The sequence below is a fragment of the Danio rerio genome, chromosome 22 (genome assembly GCF_049306965.1).
Source record: "Danio rerio strain Tuebingen ecotype United States chromosome 22, GRCz12tu, whole genome shotgun sequence".
NCBI lineage: Eukaryota > Metazoa > Chordata > Actinopteri > Cypriniformes > Danionidae > Danio > Danio rerio.
This window is the reverse complement of record NC_133197.1, coordinates 5734945-5752500: the sequence shown is the minus strand read 5'-3', so window position 1 is coordinate 5752500 and position 17556 is coordinate 5734945. Positions and strand designations below refer to the sequence as shown.

At 34.3% G+C, this 17556-nt stretch overlaps 3 protein-coding genes across 15 annotated transcripts in view; all 3 read left to right on the top strand.

The window, feature by feature from the left end:
* mcm2 (minichromosome maintenance complex component 2) overlaps nucleotides 1-16707 on the top strand; it is a 165922-nt gene extending 149215 nt beyond the window's left edge. Inside the window, exon 10 of the transcript XR_012397315.1 lies at nucleotides 16493-16707. The gene's annotated coding sequence lies outside the window, so the exon portion shown is untranslated. The remainder of the gene's footprint in view (nucleotides 1-16492) is intronic.
* The window catches only part of s1pr4 (sphingosine-1-phosphate receptor 4), a 525180-nt gene that overhangs the window by 326652 nt on the left and 180972 nt on the right, over nucleotides 1-17556 (top strand). The gene's annotated exons all lie outside the window — the stretch shown is intronic.
* LOC100538212 (uncharacterized) overlaps nucleotides 1-17556 on the top strand; it is a 34405-nt gene that overhangs the window by 8705 nt on the left and 8144 nt on the right. For 2 of the 13 annotated variants that reach the window (XM_073937052.1, XM_073937053.1), the window contains exons 7-8: nucleotides 622-965; nucleotides 1526-2880. In XM_073937052.1, the coding sequence (XP_073793153.1) occupies nucleotides 622-965; nucleotides 1526-1564 (383 nt within the window). In that variant the 3' untranslated portion in view covers nucleotides 1565-2880. Of the gene's footprint in view, nucleotides 1-621; nucleotides 966-1525; nucleotides 2881-5179; nucleotides 5545-11468; nucleotides 11808-13137; nucleotides 13432-15787; nucleotides 15926-16024; nucleotides 16064-17556 lie in introns of those variants that run through there. The other 11 variants (XM_073937050.1, XM_073937054.1, XM_009295967.5 and 8 more) reach the window with 11 other exon arrangements.

Genomic DNA, 17556 nt, shown 5'->3' with positions numbered 1-17556 from the left:
TATATATATATATATATATATATATATATATATATATATATATATATATATATATATATATATATATATTAGGTAGGAGTACAATATAGTGTAACAGTTTTTTTTTGCATGTTAGACCAACAATTTCTAGCTACCAAAATGGTTGTAAATACATGTACACAAAAAGCATCCTTAGGACATATAAAAGAGAAAACATATTTTATAAAACGATGATTATAATAATTGTATTTAAAAAAAGGATAAGGTGAAGAAAAAAGTGGCCTTGTTCTCTGATACTTCACTCAGTTAGGTATGGCTCATTATTGAAGAATTAGATGCATGACAGGAGACCATCTCTTTGTAAAAAATTTTAAGTAACGTTGGAAACCGGTAACCATTGAATTCCATAGTATTTGCTTTTACTACTATGGAAGTCAGTGGTTACAGGTTTCCAACATTCCTCTAAATATCTGCTTTTTGTGTTTAACAGAACAAAGAAACTAATTAAAGTACAACCAAATAAAGTGACAGATGAGTAAATAATGACAGACTATTGATTTTGGGGTGAAGTTACTCTCTCTTTAAGTGAAAATGTGTGCTGAAATTAAATGTGCTGGTTGACAAAACCTTTTTTTTTTTTAGGTATGTTTGTTGGAGATGAAATTACCTCAGTGTCAGTGATGGTGGGACATTCGGTCACGCTACAAACTGGGATCCCTGAAATCCAGAAAAATGAGTTGATCCGATGGACATTTGCTGAATACAGAGAAATCGGCCGCTCTCCATTTGTGGTCATCGCTGAATATAATAAATCAAACAACCAGCAAAACAGGTTTAATGAAAGAATATTAGAAGAGCTGGAGCTGAACCACAGGACGGGATCTCTGACCATCACAGGAATCACACAGAGACACTATGGATATTATAAACTACTGATGAGCAGTGAAGGGCAGAGGATCTCCAAGACGTTCAGTGTTGTTGCTAAAGTGAGTTTTTCAATGTAAGCACTGCCTTAAAGAGACAGTTCACCAAAAAAAAAAAAAAAAAAAAAGAAGAAGAATAATAGTCATTTACTTTGACTCCAGTCGTTTCAAACATTTGAGTTTCTTTCTTTTGTAAGAAAGATGTTTTCACATAGTTTCCTTCTATGCTGTAAAATATTATATGATCAAATTGTTTATTGTAACCAAATTAATCATGTTCTAACTTCATTTTATAAGTTACACAAGCTGTCTAAAGTCAATTTGACATAATATAATTGTAATGGACTCATAAGGTTAATTTGATTTAACTTAAAAATTTAAGGCAACCAGATTTTTTTTAACAGTGTGAAAGTCAAAGGCTACTGGATTCTTCTGCAAAATGTCTTCTTTTGGGTTTAACAGAAGAAAGAAACTCATAAAGGTGTTAAAAAACCTGAGGGTGAGTAAATGGGTTTCATTTTTGGGTGAACTATCCCTTTAAGTAGGCCCACTCAAAATCTCTCATTAGTTTTGGCAAGCTTGATTTTTTTAACAATTGCTTTTTTTTGTTTGTTTTATTGAAGCCCTCAAGGAAAGAACGGAGAAAAACCTGCCCTTTATAACAGAGGAGGACTGCACAGAATAAATCTGCAACATCATCCACCCCAGCTCACTGACAAAACAAGTTCATATGTACCTTAAAATTACATTTATTTGTTAGCATGTAGATGCGGCATGGTGGCTGGTTAGCACTGTCACCTCACAGCAAGAAGGTCATTGGCCTGAGTCCTGACTGAGTCAGTTGGCATTTCTGTGTGGGTTCTCCCAGTGATGGGTTGCCGCTGGAAGGGCATTCGCTGTGTAAAACATGTGCTGGATAAGTTGGCGGTTCAATCCGCTGTGGGACCCCTGATTAATAAAGGGACTAACCCTGCTGAAAAATCCAGCTTAAACCAGCCAAGGCTGGTTGGCTGGTTTTAGAGGGGTTTTGGCCATTTCCAGGCTGGTTTCCAGCCATTTCCAGCCTGGTCTTAGCTGGTCAGGCTGGAAAATGACCAGCTAAATCCAGCTAAAACCAGCTTGACCAGCCTGGTTTAAGCTGGACATAGCTGGTTTTGGCTGGGCTCCCAGCCTGGCTAAGCTGTTCAAGCTGGATTTAGCTGGTCATCTCCCAGCCTGACCAGCTAAGACCAGGCTGGAAATGGCTGGAAACCAGCCTGGAAATGGCCAAAACCCCTCTAAAACCAGCCAACCAGCCTAGGCTGGTTTAAGCTGTTTTTTTTCAGCAGGGAAGCCAAAAAGAAAATGAATGAATGATGAATGATTTTCCCCGAGTTTTGCCAATGTATATGGATATTAATGTATATTTAATATTTTTGTATTTGGATGTCTCCACTGGTTGGTTTGGGACTTGTGGAGCTGCACATCAATGCATTTGCTCTTAAGTGTTTGGACTTACAGCATTAAAATTTATTAAACTATGACACGGTAAAAATCGGCTGTGATTTCAACGGTAAAAAACTGTAAAAATGCTACAGTAAAAATTTGTAACCTGGTTAATAGTGGCTGCTTCCGAAACCGCATACTTCCATACTATACAGTACGCTAAAATCAGTATGCGAGCCGAGTAATACGTCTGAATTATTCGAAAATCTTACCCCCTAAACCCAACCGTCATTGGGGGATGAGCAAGTCATACTAAATTGTACGAATTAGATCGTACGAATTCATACAAATTAGCCACCAAATCAAAAAGTTACCAATTGCCGTGAGATTGTGTTGGAATAACATACCTTGTAATCGACCCTTCAGAATCAAGTATTCTAGAGCGTTGTGATAAATGTTGTTGTTAATGTGAAAAGTAACCTACAGCTTGACTTTTTTGTCATTTTTTTCATTGATATTGCTGTTTACTCTGACTGTGGTAAAGTGTGTTTTGAAAATAATGTACTCTGCGTAATGCCTATGTATTATATATGTATATATATTTATATATATATATATATATATATATATATATATATATATATATATACATATATATATATATATATATATATATATATATATATATATATATATATATATATATATATATATATATATATATATATATATATATATCCTGCTGAAGAATCCAGCTTAAACCAGCTTAGGCTGGTTGGCTGGTTTTGGCTGGTTGACCAGCCTGGTTTTAGAGGGGTTTTGGCCATTTCCAGGCTGGTTTCGAGCCATTTCCAGCCTGGTCTTAGCTGGTCAGGCTGGAAAATTACCAGCCAAATCCAGCTAAAACCAGCTTGACCAGCCTGGTTTAAGCTGGATATAGCTGGTTTTAGCTGGACTCCCAGCTTGGGTAGGTTGTTCAAGCTGGTTTTAGCTGGTCATCCAAAAGTATCTGTCAAAAGTATTAAAACAAATTTCAATCACAAAATGTACCTTTGTTTTCAATATTGAGCATATATTTACGCAGTATACTATTACAAGGATAACATCTATATAATATTTTATATGTAATTTCTTTTACGTTGTTAGTTAGCAATTATTTGTGTTGAAGATTCCAAGTAATTTTGTCTTATGAATGAAACAGTGATGTGTGAACGCTTGCTGCCCTCTAGTGGAAATCTTTGTTAAGACGTGATGCGAATGAGAGACCTAAAAGCGCGTTCCCGTCATTGAATAAAAATGGGGGAAATGGACTTACCTCATAGATATATTCACTGATAGTGTATATAGTGTATACACTGATAGTGTATATATCTATGGACTTACCTCGCAAAATGTAAACTCGAAATTGCGAGCTTTTAATTTAGAATTGGGAGATATAAAGTCAGAATTCTGAGAAATACAGTTGCAATTGCTAGTTAATGCTGTCAGAATTCTGACTTTGTATTTTACAATTCTGAGAAACAGAGACAAAACTGATAAAAAATAAAAAATAAATGAATTAAATAATTTTTGTTAAAAATGAATAAAAATATTTTAATACTACTTCCACTAATTTTACAAAAAACGACCAATGTTTTAATACACATAGCGTGAAAACAGTAGGCTAATAATAATAATAATAATAATAATAAAAAGAAGAATAAAGTTTCCGAGAGATGGGTTGCTGTTGAAAGGGCATCTGCTGTGTGAAAATGTGCTAGATAAGTTGGCGGTTCATTCCGCTGTGGCGACCCCTGATTAATAAAAGACTAAGCCAACAAGAAAATGAATAATAATAATAAAGCTTTTACATTACTAAGCATTTTTGGTACTAACTGTAATCAATGCACAATAAAACGTTTTCTACATTTTACAGTAGCCTACACTTTATAGTAAACTCTATAGTAAAATCATAAGTACATTTTAAGGTGCCTTAAACACTTGTGCATTAGCCTTTTGGTCAAGTGCCGTTATATAACCTACATTTTAGATCATTTCTTTTCATTTAAATTATTTGCTGTGACTGTTTTTCTTAAAAATAATGAGAAAACTTTGATTTATTCTTTCACAATACACTTTTTTTTTTTAAAATATGCACATGAAAGACAGCATTTTTATTGTGTACACTGTAAAAAGTGGAAACTTAAACAAATTACTTTGACTTGTTACAATTAAATGAATTAAGTTTAGGTGTAACATGTTTTAGTAATTTATTTATGGCAAGTATAAGTGTTGTTCATTATCAATAAGGATCAATACTTGTATTTGCCACAAAACAAAAAGTATTATTATTATATTAACATGGTAAGGGAGTTATTTGTACTGTAATCAAAGTATTTTTATTACTATTATTATTATATTAACAATTTTAAATTTAATGATTTGTACTGTACTGTTCCATTCTTGTTTCTCGAATAAATTACTAAAATTTGTAAAGGAATAACCAATTACTGAAAACTGTCATAAATTAAGTTTGTCAAACTTAATTCATTTAATTGTAACAAGTCGAACTAATTTGTTTAAGTTTTCTCTTGTTACAGTGTAATTAGGCCCTCTAAAAACTAAATATGCATATTGATAATAATAAATTGCAAATAAAAAATAATGATTTAAGTATAAATAATAATAAAAATAACAATAAATAACATTAAAACAATAACGTTTTTATAGCAAGTGCAATATCGATTTTTTTTTTTTGTTGTTTAAACTTTACAAGGCCATTTACACTAAACTCGATTCTTCTGTAACTTTAATTTTTTTTTCTGCTAATACTCCTATCCTATGCTCCTACCCTAGATTTTTACAGCCATAGAGACACTTTGAACTTGAACTTTGATTATAGTGGCATTGACACACCTGTTCACGCCGTCGTTTGACAGTAAATGTTACTTCCGGTGTGGGGATTTGATCCATTGAAAAATCTGAGGGAGCATATTTACATACGAAATTGGGATTTACAGTTTGTGTTTCCTGCAGTGAAATGAGTGGTCACCTTTTCACTCGTATAAATATATTTATCTGAAATGGTAAGATGTAGAAATATTTAATGTTATGTGTAAATTATAGCTGAGTCTCCGATTCAAACTCGAGACCCAACGGAAAAGTTCAGCGACTTTAACGGACGTTTCACTCATGTACATTATGTTTGGGGTAGTTTTCGTCCAGTTACTAGTGAATGGTGAGTAGAATCGTTTTTATTTTACAAGTTTTATCATATTGAAAGCCTACACAACATTTCGAAAAACTGATTAACTGTATGTGACTCTTAACATAAAAATATGTAAGTGTTCATTCATGAATCATGAAATGTAATGATTTATACATCACCTGTAGGCCTAAGCTGAATAATTAAGGTTTTCATTGATCTGACGTTTGGTAGGATATGATTATATTTGGCTGAGATATGTGAAAATCAAGAATAGGGTTCAAACTATCAAGAATACTGGGAAAATCGCCTTTAAGTGGCACATTACTATTCAAAAAATAGTTTTTGATATAAATACAGTGTAAAATGTACATAATATCTTCATGGACATGATCTTTACCTAATATTTACAGATTTTTGGCATGAAAGAAAAATATATAATATTTAGCTATGGCTATGGAAAAATATATACACCTGCATCATATTGTATTGTTGATTAGTTTCACAAACTATAATTCCAGGACAATTTGTAATAGTTATGTCGATGTAAAGTAACTGTCTATATATAAAAATCATTTGTGCAAATCGCAACTGCTTAATTCCCATGCATCAACTGTATGTGACCCTGAACATAAACTAGTCATATGATAAGTGTTCATTCATAAAATGTCATGATTTATACATCACCTGTAGGCCTAAGCTGATCAATACGCTTTCCATTGATGTGTGGTTTGGTAGGATGTGATATGAGATATGTGAAAATCAGGAATCTGAGGGTTTAAACTATCAAAAATACTGGGAAAATTGCCTTTAAAGTGGCACATTACTAATAAAAAATAGGATTTGATATATTTACAGTGTGAAAATGTACAAAATATCTTCATGAACATGGTCTTTACATAATATCTAATGATTTTTGGCATGAAGAAAGTATATAATTTTGACTATGGATATGGACAACGTGCATCACATGGTATCGTTGACTAGTTTCAGATAGATAGATTAGATAGATTAATATAATTCCTGGACAAGTTGTAATATTTATGTCGATGTAAAGTCTATATATAAAACAATAATTTGTGTGAATCAAAACTGCTTAATTTCCACATCACATCAACTGTATGTGACCCTGAACATAAACTAGTCATATGATAAGTGTTCATTCATGAAATGTAATGATTTACACATCACCTGTAGGCCTAAGCTGAATAATACGCTTTCCATTGATGTTTGGTTTGGTCAGATATGATTAAACTTGGCTGAGATATGTGAAAATCAAGAATCTAGGGTTCAAACTATGAAAAATACTGGGAAAATCGCCTTTAAGTGGCACATTACTATTCAAAAAACAAGTTTTGATATAAATACAGTGTAAAATTTACATAATATCTTCATGGACATGATCTTTACCTAATATTTACAGATTTTTGGCATGAAAGAAAAATATATAATTTTGACTATGGCTATGGAAAAAATATAAAATCGTGCATCATATTGTATTGTTGACTAGTTTCACAAACTATAATTCCAGGACAATTTGTAATATTTATGTCGATGTAAAGTAACTGTCTATATATAAAAATCATTTGTGCGAATCGCAACTGCTTAATTCCCATGCATCAACTGTATGTGACCCTGAACATAAACTAGTCATATGATAAGTGTTCATTCATAAAATGTCATGATTTATACATCACCTGTAGGCCTAAGCTGATCAATACGCTTTCCATTGATGTGTGGTTTGGTAGGATATGATATGAGATATGTGAAAATCAGGAATCTGAGGGTTCAAACTATCAAAAATACTGGGAAAATTGCCTTTAAAGTGGCACATTACTAATAAAAAATAGGATTTGATATATTTACAGCGTGAAAATGTACAAAATATCTTCATGAACATGGTCTTTACATAATATCTAATGATTTTTGGCATGAAGAAAGTATATAATTTTGACTATGGATATGGACAACGTGCATCACATGGTATTGTTGACTAGTTTCAGATAGATAGATTAGATAGATTAATATAATTCCTGGACAAGTTGTAATATTTATGTCGATGTAAAGTCTATATATAAAACAATAATTTGTGTGAATCAAAACTGCTTAATTTCCACATCACATCAACTGTATGTGACCCTGAACATAAACTAGTCATATGATAAGTGTTCATTCATGAAATGTAATGATTTACACATCACCTGTAGGCCTAAGCTGAATAATACGCTTTCCATTGATGTGTGGTTTGGTAGGATATGATTAAACTTGGCTGAGATATGTGAAAATCAAGAATCTAGGGTTCAAACTATGAAAAATACTGGAAAAATCACCTTTAAGTGGCACATTACTATTCAAGAAACAAGTTTTGATATAAATACAGTGTAAAATTTACATAATATCTTCATGGACATAATCTTTACCTAATATTTACAGATTTTTGGCATGAAAGAAAAATATATAATTTTGACTATGGCTATGGAAAAAATATAAAATCGTACATCATATTGTATTGTTGATTAATTTCACAAACTATAATTCCAGGACAATTTGTAATATTTATGTCGATGTAAAGTAACTGTCTATATATAAAAATTAATTTGTGCGAATCGCAACTGCTTAATTCTCATGCATCAACTGTATGTGACCCTGAAAATAAACTAGTCATACGATAAGCGTTCATTCATAAAATGTAATGATTTATACATCACCTGTAGGCTTAAGCTAAATAATACGCTTTCCATTGATGTGAGGTTTGGTAGGATATGATTATATTTGGCTGAGATATGTGAAAATCATAAATCTGAGGTTTCAAACTATCAAAATACTGAGAAATTCGCCTTTAAAGTGGTACATTACTATTAAAAATAGGTTTTGATATATTTACAGTGTAAAATGTATGGAATATCCTTATGAACATGATCTTTACATACTTTAATGATTTTTGACATGAAGGAAAAATCTAGAATTTTGTCCAACACAATGTATTTTTGGCTTTTCCCAAAAAAATATACCTGTGCTTCGTATGGTATGGTACGGGTTTTACAGTGTAGCCTTGATCAGGGGTGCCCAAACTTTTTTGTATGAAGGGCCAAATCCAAATATCATTGGGAGCCATGGGCTGAAGGTATGCCAAAATATTTTACATTAAAGCTGGCATAATTTCCTAATTTATTTCATATTATTTAAAAACACATAGAAAACATCACTTTGAATTGTATTAACTAATGCATTACAGCTTTTTAAATGATAACTTATTGCAGAAATAACAATCGCATTTAAAATACATTGGAGTTCAATTCTGAATACACTAAGCAGAATCTGCCTTTGCCTTGATTTGTCCATCAGAGTCTCTGCATTGTCCTCTATCTCTCAGCTGACGAAATTACAGCATTTAAAGTGAAACATTTAATTTCGGTTAGCTAAACAATTAAACAAATAAATAAAAGGTTACATGAAATTTGAGCATCCCTATCATTCTCCTTCTCTTCTCAGATGGTACGGTGGGCCAAATCATAGGTTACCACGGGCCAATTTTGCCCATCTCTACTCTAGATGAATATCTTGTCACTACTATTCCAAACAAATATTTAATTTGATATAGAGTAACTGCCTGTGGATTAAAATAAATCTTTTAATGTGTGAAATAAAATTGCTTAACCTCTTTGGTTATGTGAAATAAACTTAATTTACCTGAGAACTCAATTCTTATTTCCATTTTCTGGTCAACATTTAGTTGGGATATATATATATATATATATATATATATATATATATATATATATATATATATATATATATATATATATATATATATCCCAGGTGAAAAGAAAGTGTACTTAAGTTGTACATTTTTAGACATACTTATCATACTTTAATTGTACTATACTAAGTGTATATTAAATGTGTTATTTTGGAACATCTTCAAGCATATTTATTGTTACTTTATATGTACTTAAGATTAACTTTAAGCTACTTAAAATATGTTGTAACATACTTAGTTGTGTTAAAATGGACATACTTTGAGTACAATTAAAGTGTACTTTTAAAAGTGTATTTTATTTAAAGTACATTTAAATTATGTACTTGTAATACAGTTAAAGTATATTTAAAACACAGTTAAAGTATATTTTAAGTTTAGATAAAGTGTATTTTCAGCCCAGCTGCAGTGCATTAAAGTATAGTATAAGCCCAGTTGAAGTATACTTTAAGTTGTGATAAAGTATAATTTAAGCACACCTAAAGTGCAATTTAAAACTAGTAAAAGTATATTTTAAGCCTAGTAGAAGAATATTTTAAGCTTTACATTAAACATTTTACATTGTGTTATTACTATACTTTCTATACGTTTGCAGAGTACTACAAGACCTACTTTATTTCAACAATTAACAACATCATTCAGAATAATGTATTTACATTTTATTACAAATATGCTGTAAAAGTACATTACAAACACAAATAAATGCACGGCTTTTTCAATTAACAATGTACAACAGTGTGAAGTAAAGTGCAATCAAACAGGAAAAAACATGCGTAACAAAACACATTAAACCAAACATAGCGCTGATGCTGTATCCTTAAAGTGGAGGAATTTTTTGTTGCATTTTCTGCGATGAGAGATCACACCTCAGACACTATGGTGTTTAGGAATTTTTTTTACAGTGTCTGTGGAAAGAGAAAAGTATTGTTAAATATAAAAGCTATTTTCTGATATGAAAATTACATGTACTGTCAAATAATGTAAAACAAAATTACTAAAAGTTATTTTAGTGAATACTATTATTTTGCTTTATTCAGTTCCCCTTGACGATAAAAAAAAAAAACATTTAAAAAATGATCATGTATAGGACTAAAACATACCTAATGACCTTGTGAGGGTCCAACTGGTCCTTACAGGTTTCATTGCCAGATTTTCCCGTAAGGGTGCATCTTAGGATGAGTTTTAAGGGTGCTTTCATTTTCCGGTCAACATTTAGTTAATTCAGTATTCACACAATAACCCCTTTCACACATACAGACCTTTCCGGAAAATTGCCGGCAATTTTCCGGAAAGGTTGTATGTGTGAACAGGTCCTTTTTGAAAATACCGGTAAATTCGTTCTGGCTATTTTCCGGAAAAAGAAGTTGTAACATTACCGGCAATTTGCCGGAATGCTGCGCTGTGTGAATGCAGAAGGAAGATTCCCGTAATAAGCGCGTGCACGTCTAGAACGTGCTGACGTGAGACGTCTGCTTTAGCCAATCACAACAGTCAGACGCATTTACGTCCGCGCGGTTTGTGAGGATAAAAGCCTTTGAATATTTTTCCAGACACATTTAGCTGCTAGAAGTTAGTCAGATCACGTTTATATGTTCTTCTTAATGTCAACTGTGTAAATAATCATCGATGAGATGCTTATGATAAGCCGTTGTTTGTTTACCTTCAAGCTTTGCGTGTGCCTGTGAAACAGCCTGTGAGCGCCTGCACACGCACATATTATGAACATCTCGACATGCGAAAGTGATCCTGCGAAAGTTGTTCACAATATTGATCATCCAGAGAGTTTGTAATTTAGTCAAATGTTTACAAATACAAGCGCAGCCGTTTAAAGCTCATTTGTGGTGAATGATGTCAGAATTTACCGGTATTTTGGAATGGATGTGTGAATGCTCTTTTCCGGAAAATTTCCGTAACGTCCTCGCCTGTGTGAACAGCGCTTTTTTGAATATACCGGTAAAGTCGTTCCGGAAATTTTCCGGATATTTACCGGTATCACTGTGTGAAAGGGGCTAATATCCTATGGGACTTCAAATGTGGTCTTAGACCTGTAAAAACAGAATTAGATGAACAAGATTGCTGGATGACTTAAATTAACAGTTCACCAAAAAATGTCAAAGAAATTCTGTCATTTATTCACTGTCATGCCACTCCAATCGATGATAATATTGATCGCATTTCACAAACTGTCTTTGTTCTACAGGCGTCTTCTGTGTTACAGGTGAAATGAAGACGCTGTCAGTGATGGAGGGAGATTCTGTCACTTTACATGCTAATTTTACCGAAATACAGAGAGCTGAGCTGATAACGTGGACGTTTGGAGCGGACGGCATTCGCATAGCTCAGATCAACAATGTTGTCAATAAGGTCTCGATATACGAAGATGCCCTTGATGGGAGATTCAGAGACAGACTGAAACTAGACGAACAAACTGGATCTCTGACCATCGCAGACATCGTAATGAAACATGCTGGAGTTTACCAAATACAGACCTTTGGCGGAAATGAGGCTCCAGCCAAGACATTCAGCATAATTGTTTCCAGTGAGTCGATAAATGCATTTCATATGACGTTTATTAAACTGCCAGGCTTCACACCTTAACCCAAATTTCATATTTCCTCACTATTCCCTCACTTTCACTGACTAAAAAGCTGAATTTCCATTGGAAAGACAACTAATGAAGTTAAAAACAGATTGCTGCATGTTGTGCTTATATATAAAGTTGAAATCAGAATTATTAGCCCCCCTTTTAATTTTTTCTTGTTTTTAACCACTTAAACTCGTGACGTCATCGTCTTTCGCTTTCAGATTTAAAGGGCTAGCGTTGCACCAGACCCCCGTAAGTGGTTCCGTTTGAAAGTGTAGAATTTATATTTTATGCACATACGCATCACTTTGGTTTTTATTATACTGTATAAAAGTTATTTACACTTAAATACACAGTATTTTGGATACCCGAGCTGGGTATTTTACATTGGTTCATTTTCATATTTTTTATATGACACATGTACAAGTTATAGCTCGAATAAAAGCTCTTGCCGGTGCTCATACAGTTCTAGCATTCTTTTTACTAAATTATATTCACATATCAAACAGTTGCCGAATGAATCGCGGTGTTTCCATGGCGCAGAAATGTAAACAATACATTTATGATCACTAAGCAGCCCCAGATAGCACAGACAGCCGTCATCTCTTACCTTATGCTGTGCGCTTCAGGGCCATTCTCCTCTGTTGTTGAGGTGATGTGCGCAAGTAATCCTTTTATACGTCTGATGTGGTCCAAACACAGTAAATTATGTTTGATCAAACAAAAGAATAGTGAAATATGAAAACAATGATCGGTCTCTGTGGCTTGTACAGCGCCTCTTATCAGTTGGAATGCAATAACTTTTGCATAGATTATGGTAGAGACGTTTTTCTTTTTTCCTATGATTACAGACATTTGCAGGAACCAACAAAATTAATTACAGCGCGCTAGACCACACAGAACCTAAAAGGTACACTTTTAAATTTGAGTTTATAAAAAAAATAATACAAAAAGCGCCTCTTTTTTTAGGTGTTTATTATAACACAGATGACATATACAGTTATTTTAAACACTTTCAATAGTGTTTTATGAAGATTCAAAGGGTTTTCTTTAAAATGATACCAAATGATTACCAAGTTTTTATAGATTAAAATATTTTCTTTAAAATGTCTCCTGATAAAAATTGTCTAATTTCTTAACATAACAAAAGTGAAACATTAAGAAAAAAAGGTTATAAATGTATATAGACCTTTTAAACTTCCATGATATTCTTGAAATTTCAACCCTGGACTGCCACTCTTCTGAAAAATTAAACATACTTTCTTTATTCTCTACCGTTTTGCAGCTCATCTGCCTGTTCCTGTCCTCATCTTCAACTTTTCTCAATGTTCCTCATCTTCATCAGTGCACTATTGTTCAGTGCTGTGTTCAGTGGTGAATGTGAGCGCTGTGAGTCTCTCCTGGAACAAAGGAAACAGTGTATTGTCCAGCATCAGTGTGTCTGATCTCAGCATCAGTCTCTCTCTACCTCTGGAGGTGGAATATCAGGATAGCAACACCTACAGCTGTGTGATCGACAACCCCATCAGCAATCAGACCACACATCTGGACATCAGCACACTCTGTCAGCCATGTTCAGGTACAGCAGATCTCCATTGGTCTTGTTCACTTTATTTCACCTAACAACTTTCATACTGATTCAGTTGGAATAACTATTATCAGTAATTTCTAAAATCATCCAGACAAACAATTTGTTTCGTTTAAGTTTCAAAGGTTTACTGGATGCTCTTGCAAACAGAAAACCAAGCAACCAATCAAATAAATCAATCAACCAATCAATTTGGATAATCTCCCTGTGAAATTAAATAATTTTTAAAGATGTTAGTATCAGTATGTTAGTCTTAAGGATATCTATAAGCTATTGTGCTCCAAAAAAACTGCCGAAATGCACATTTCTCAGATATAAACCTTCAAAAAATGCATTCTGTCTAAATGGATCAACGATTGTTTTGACATCACCCCATACTTCAGTTTCTCATCAAATCTTCTGACCAATCAAAAGCTCTCTAGCATCTGAGATGCCCCGCCCCTTTCAAGATGTTTCTCATTTTCTTTTCATTTGATGCACTTTAGCTTAACCACTCTCACTGGCAGAGTGATGATCAAACAAAATGTTATTGGCTGTGTTTTTTTTAAGGGGGAGGGGCTACTTTATTTCCCGTGAACATCAAACAAATGCACATTTTAAACCATTTCACGGGACTGTAAAATAGTCCAATAATAAGCGGAGCAAACCAGGCCCGGATTGGCTAATCGGGAGGACCGGGAGAATTCCCGGTGGGCTGCTGCGTTTTTTGGCCATGAGGGCTGGTGTCCCTAGCTCCAGAATCTGTCGCTCTCAGCAGTCACACTTTTTAAAAATAAATATTTATTTACTTGACCACAGTCTTCTTATTCATTATTTTACCGCAGCTCTGCTCTTTTTAACTATTTTCTCGTAGCCTCGTGAACAATATAAGTAGATAGATGTAAGTAGATAAGTCACTTCTCAATGTACAGCTGTTGTGGTACAGTGGTTAGCACGTCAGGTTATGGCGCCGCCAACCCGGGTTCGGTCCTCGCCTGAGAAACATATTTTTATTTTCATTTTTATTGTTAAGACATATAATACTGTAAGGATTGTTGAACATTTGAAGTTCTAAAGCAGTTGTTTTCTCAAAAAAAAGACGTGATAGTGTTATTAGAAACTGAATTGGAAAAGTCCTTACTTTAATATAGTCAGTGGTGAACTGAGGTGGGCCGGTCTAAGGGTGCTTTCACACCTACACTTTTGTTTCGGAACGTGTCTCGATTGCCTAGTTAGCGCAGTTTGTTTGGCATATGTGAACAGGGCAATCGCGCTCTGTTCCGCGCCAAAGTAATCGCTCCGAGATCGCTTGAATGAGGTGGTCTCGGCTCGATTGAAACGAACCCTGGAGCGGTTCGATTGCAGTGAGAAAGCGATCCGATCCGAGCGCGGTTATATCACAGTGTTTTATGGATATGTAATAGGCTTACGGCTATATGAAGAGAGAATTATGAGTAGGGCGGGAAGTTTCGTGAGTCTCCGGATGCCCGCAAACGAGTGATGATCTCCCGTTAATCTCGCGTCTCTCTCCCTGTCCTCAAATAGGCATCGTCGCGCACCCTTCTCACCCCTCCCCACCGCGTCTCTCCTCAGACACGTCACGCGCGCGCACCCTGTCAATCACCACCAAACCACCACCTCTCCTGACAGCTGAGCGGGACGCTGCAAATTAAACCCTGACACTCTGACCAATGTGAGGAGAGTTTACTCGCACGTGACTTGTTTTAGCTCTTTTGGTCCGATTAGAAACTTTGCAGTGTGAAAGCGAACCGCTCCAAGAGCAAAGAGCAACAATGTAACAATTTTAATCCCTGCTTCGGAACAACTGAATCGATTCGCAGGTGTGAAAGCACCCTAAGGGTTGAAACTCCAGGGCTGAAAAAGAGTCCCACTCCGGCCCTGGAGCAAACCATCACAAACCCAAACACCGGGGGAAAGATCAACATATGTACACTAAACTAAACATATCAAAATATGGTCACACTTTACAATAAGGTTCATTAGTTAATGTTAATTAATGCATGAACAAACAATGAACAGTACATGTACTACCGTATTTATTCATGTTAGTTAACGTTAGTTAATGAATATACAGTTGTTCATTGTTAGTTCATGTTAACTCATGGTGCATTAACTAATGTTAACAAGCATGGACTTGGATATTAATAATGCATTAGTAAGTGTTTAATTATGATTAATAAATGCTGTAAATGTGTTGTTCATGATTAGTTCATGTTAGTAAACGCAGTAACTAATGAACCTTATTGTAAAGTGTTACCCAAAATATAATAAATCAACACACTATGATTAAATTATAATCTTTAATACAATGTCTCTTACAATAACGAAACTGCTCTTTTCATTATAGCGCCAGATTTGTCCTCTGGTTATATAGCGTTGGTGATCTGCTTTTGTGCCGTGGCTTCAGTTTTGATAATAGTTTTGTGTGGTGTTTGCTATTACTATCGTCATCATCGCAGGACGCCTAAACAAGCCAGTTATCACGGTATGTATTACTCGTACAGCAGAATTTGCTAAAGAAAATACTTAAAACTGTGTAAAATAACAGTTAAACATTGTTGAAATTGTGTTTTTATTTTTACAGAACGACCTGATGGGGAGGAATTTATTGGACTAACTAATGGTGAGATGTAATATTATTGTTTATATTTGTGTGATTTAGCTGTATCCCACATGATAAAATACTATAGTAATGTACACTACCTGACAAAAGTCTTGTCGTCGATCTCAGTTGTAAGAGCAACAAATAATAACTTGACTTCTAGTTGATCGTTTGTAAAAGTGGTAGAAGGTCGATATTTCTGATGATTTATCTGTTGAGTATCTCAATCATCACAAATACTGCAGAAGACCTACTGGAACCCGCATGGACCCAAGATCCTCATGAAATCAGTCAAGTTTGGGGTTTGGGGTTTTATTCAGTATGCAAGAGATCTGCAGAGTGGAGGGCAACATCAACAGCCTGAGGTATCAAGACATTTGTGCTGCCCATTACTAGGACCACACGGAATCTGCACGCGCAGAATTCCGCAGATTTTCTGACGATTTTTAGAACATCATTAATTCTGTTTATTTACTTGAGTAAATGTGTAAATCTGAATTTATTCAGTTTTTATTCAATAATTTATTACTTTTTATTTCATATATTAAGGTTTTAGTTATGATACTTGCTGGATACTCCCAAAATAATTCCGCAGGAATCCGCAGATTTTTACCAAAATTCTCCGCAGAAATAGCAAAAAATGTCCGCAGATTCCGTCTGGCCCTACCCATTACATTACAAACCACAGGAGAGGGCAAATTCTCCAGCAGGATTGCGCTCCTTCTCATACTTCAGCCTCCACATCAAAGCTCCTGAAAGCAAAGAAGGTCATGGTGCTCCAGGATTGGCCAGCCCAATTACCATAGATAAACATTATTGAGCATGTATGGGGTAAGATGGAGGAGGAAGCATTGAAGATGAATCCAAAGGATCTTGATGAACTCTGGGAGTCCTGCATGAACGCTTTCTTTGGCATTCCAGATGACTTTATTAATCAGTGATTTGTGAATCAGTCATTGCAGAGAAATATGGATGCAGTCCTCCAAGCTCATGATGGAGTCAGACACAATATTCTTTCTGTCTCCACTGCACCATGATTTTATATTTAATACTGGACATTATTTCTGTTAAGTGACAAGACTTTTGTCTAAGCAAAGTCAGACCTTGCTGTCCTAATTAAATCATTCAAAATCAAGGCATGATCATATTTTATTCTGGTAAAATAAGCATAATCTTGAGGCGTTTGCACTTCATATAAACCACTTCTGATACCAAACAATCAACAACAAGTCAAGTTATTATTTACTGTTCCTAAAACTCGAACAGGCAACAAAGGCTTTTAAAATACAACAATGGTTACTGTAGTAAAAACTAAAGTATGCAACAGTATTTATTATGGTTTATCAGTTCACTATAGGTATGCTGGAGCATTCAATATCAAAGTGTTGTAAATACTATGATATCTAGTATATAACATTTTACTATAGTACAATTTAAAACACTACAGTAATTACTGTAGTACTTTTTCATGGGGGTATTCTGCTTATAAATAAATCCAACATTTTTCATAATTT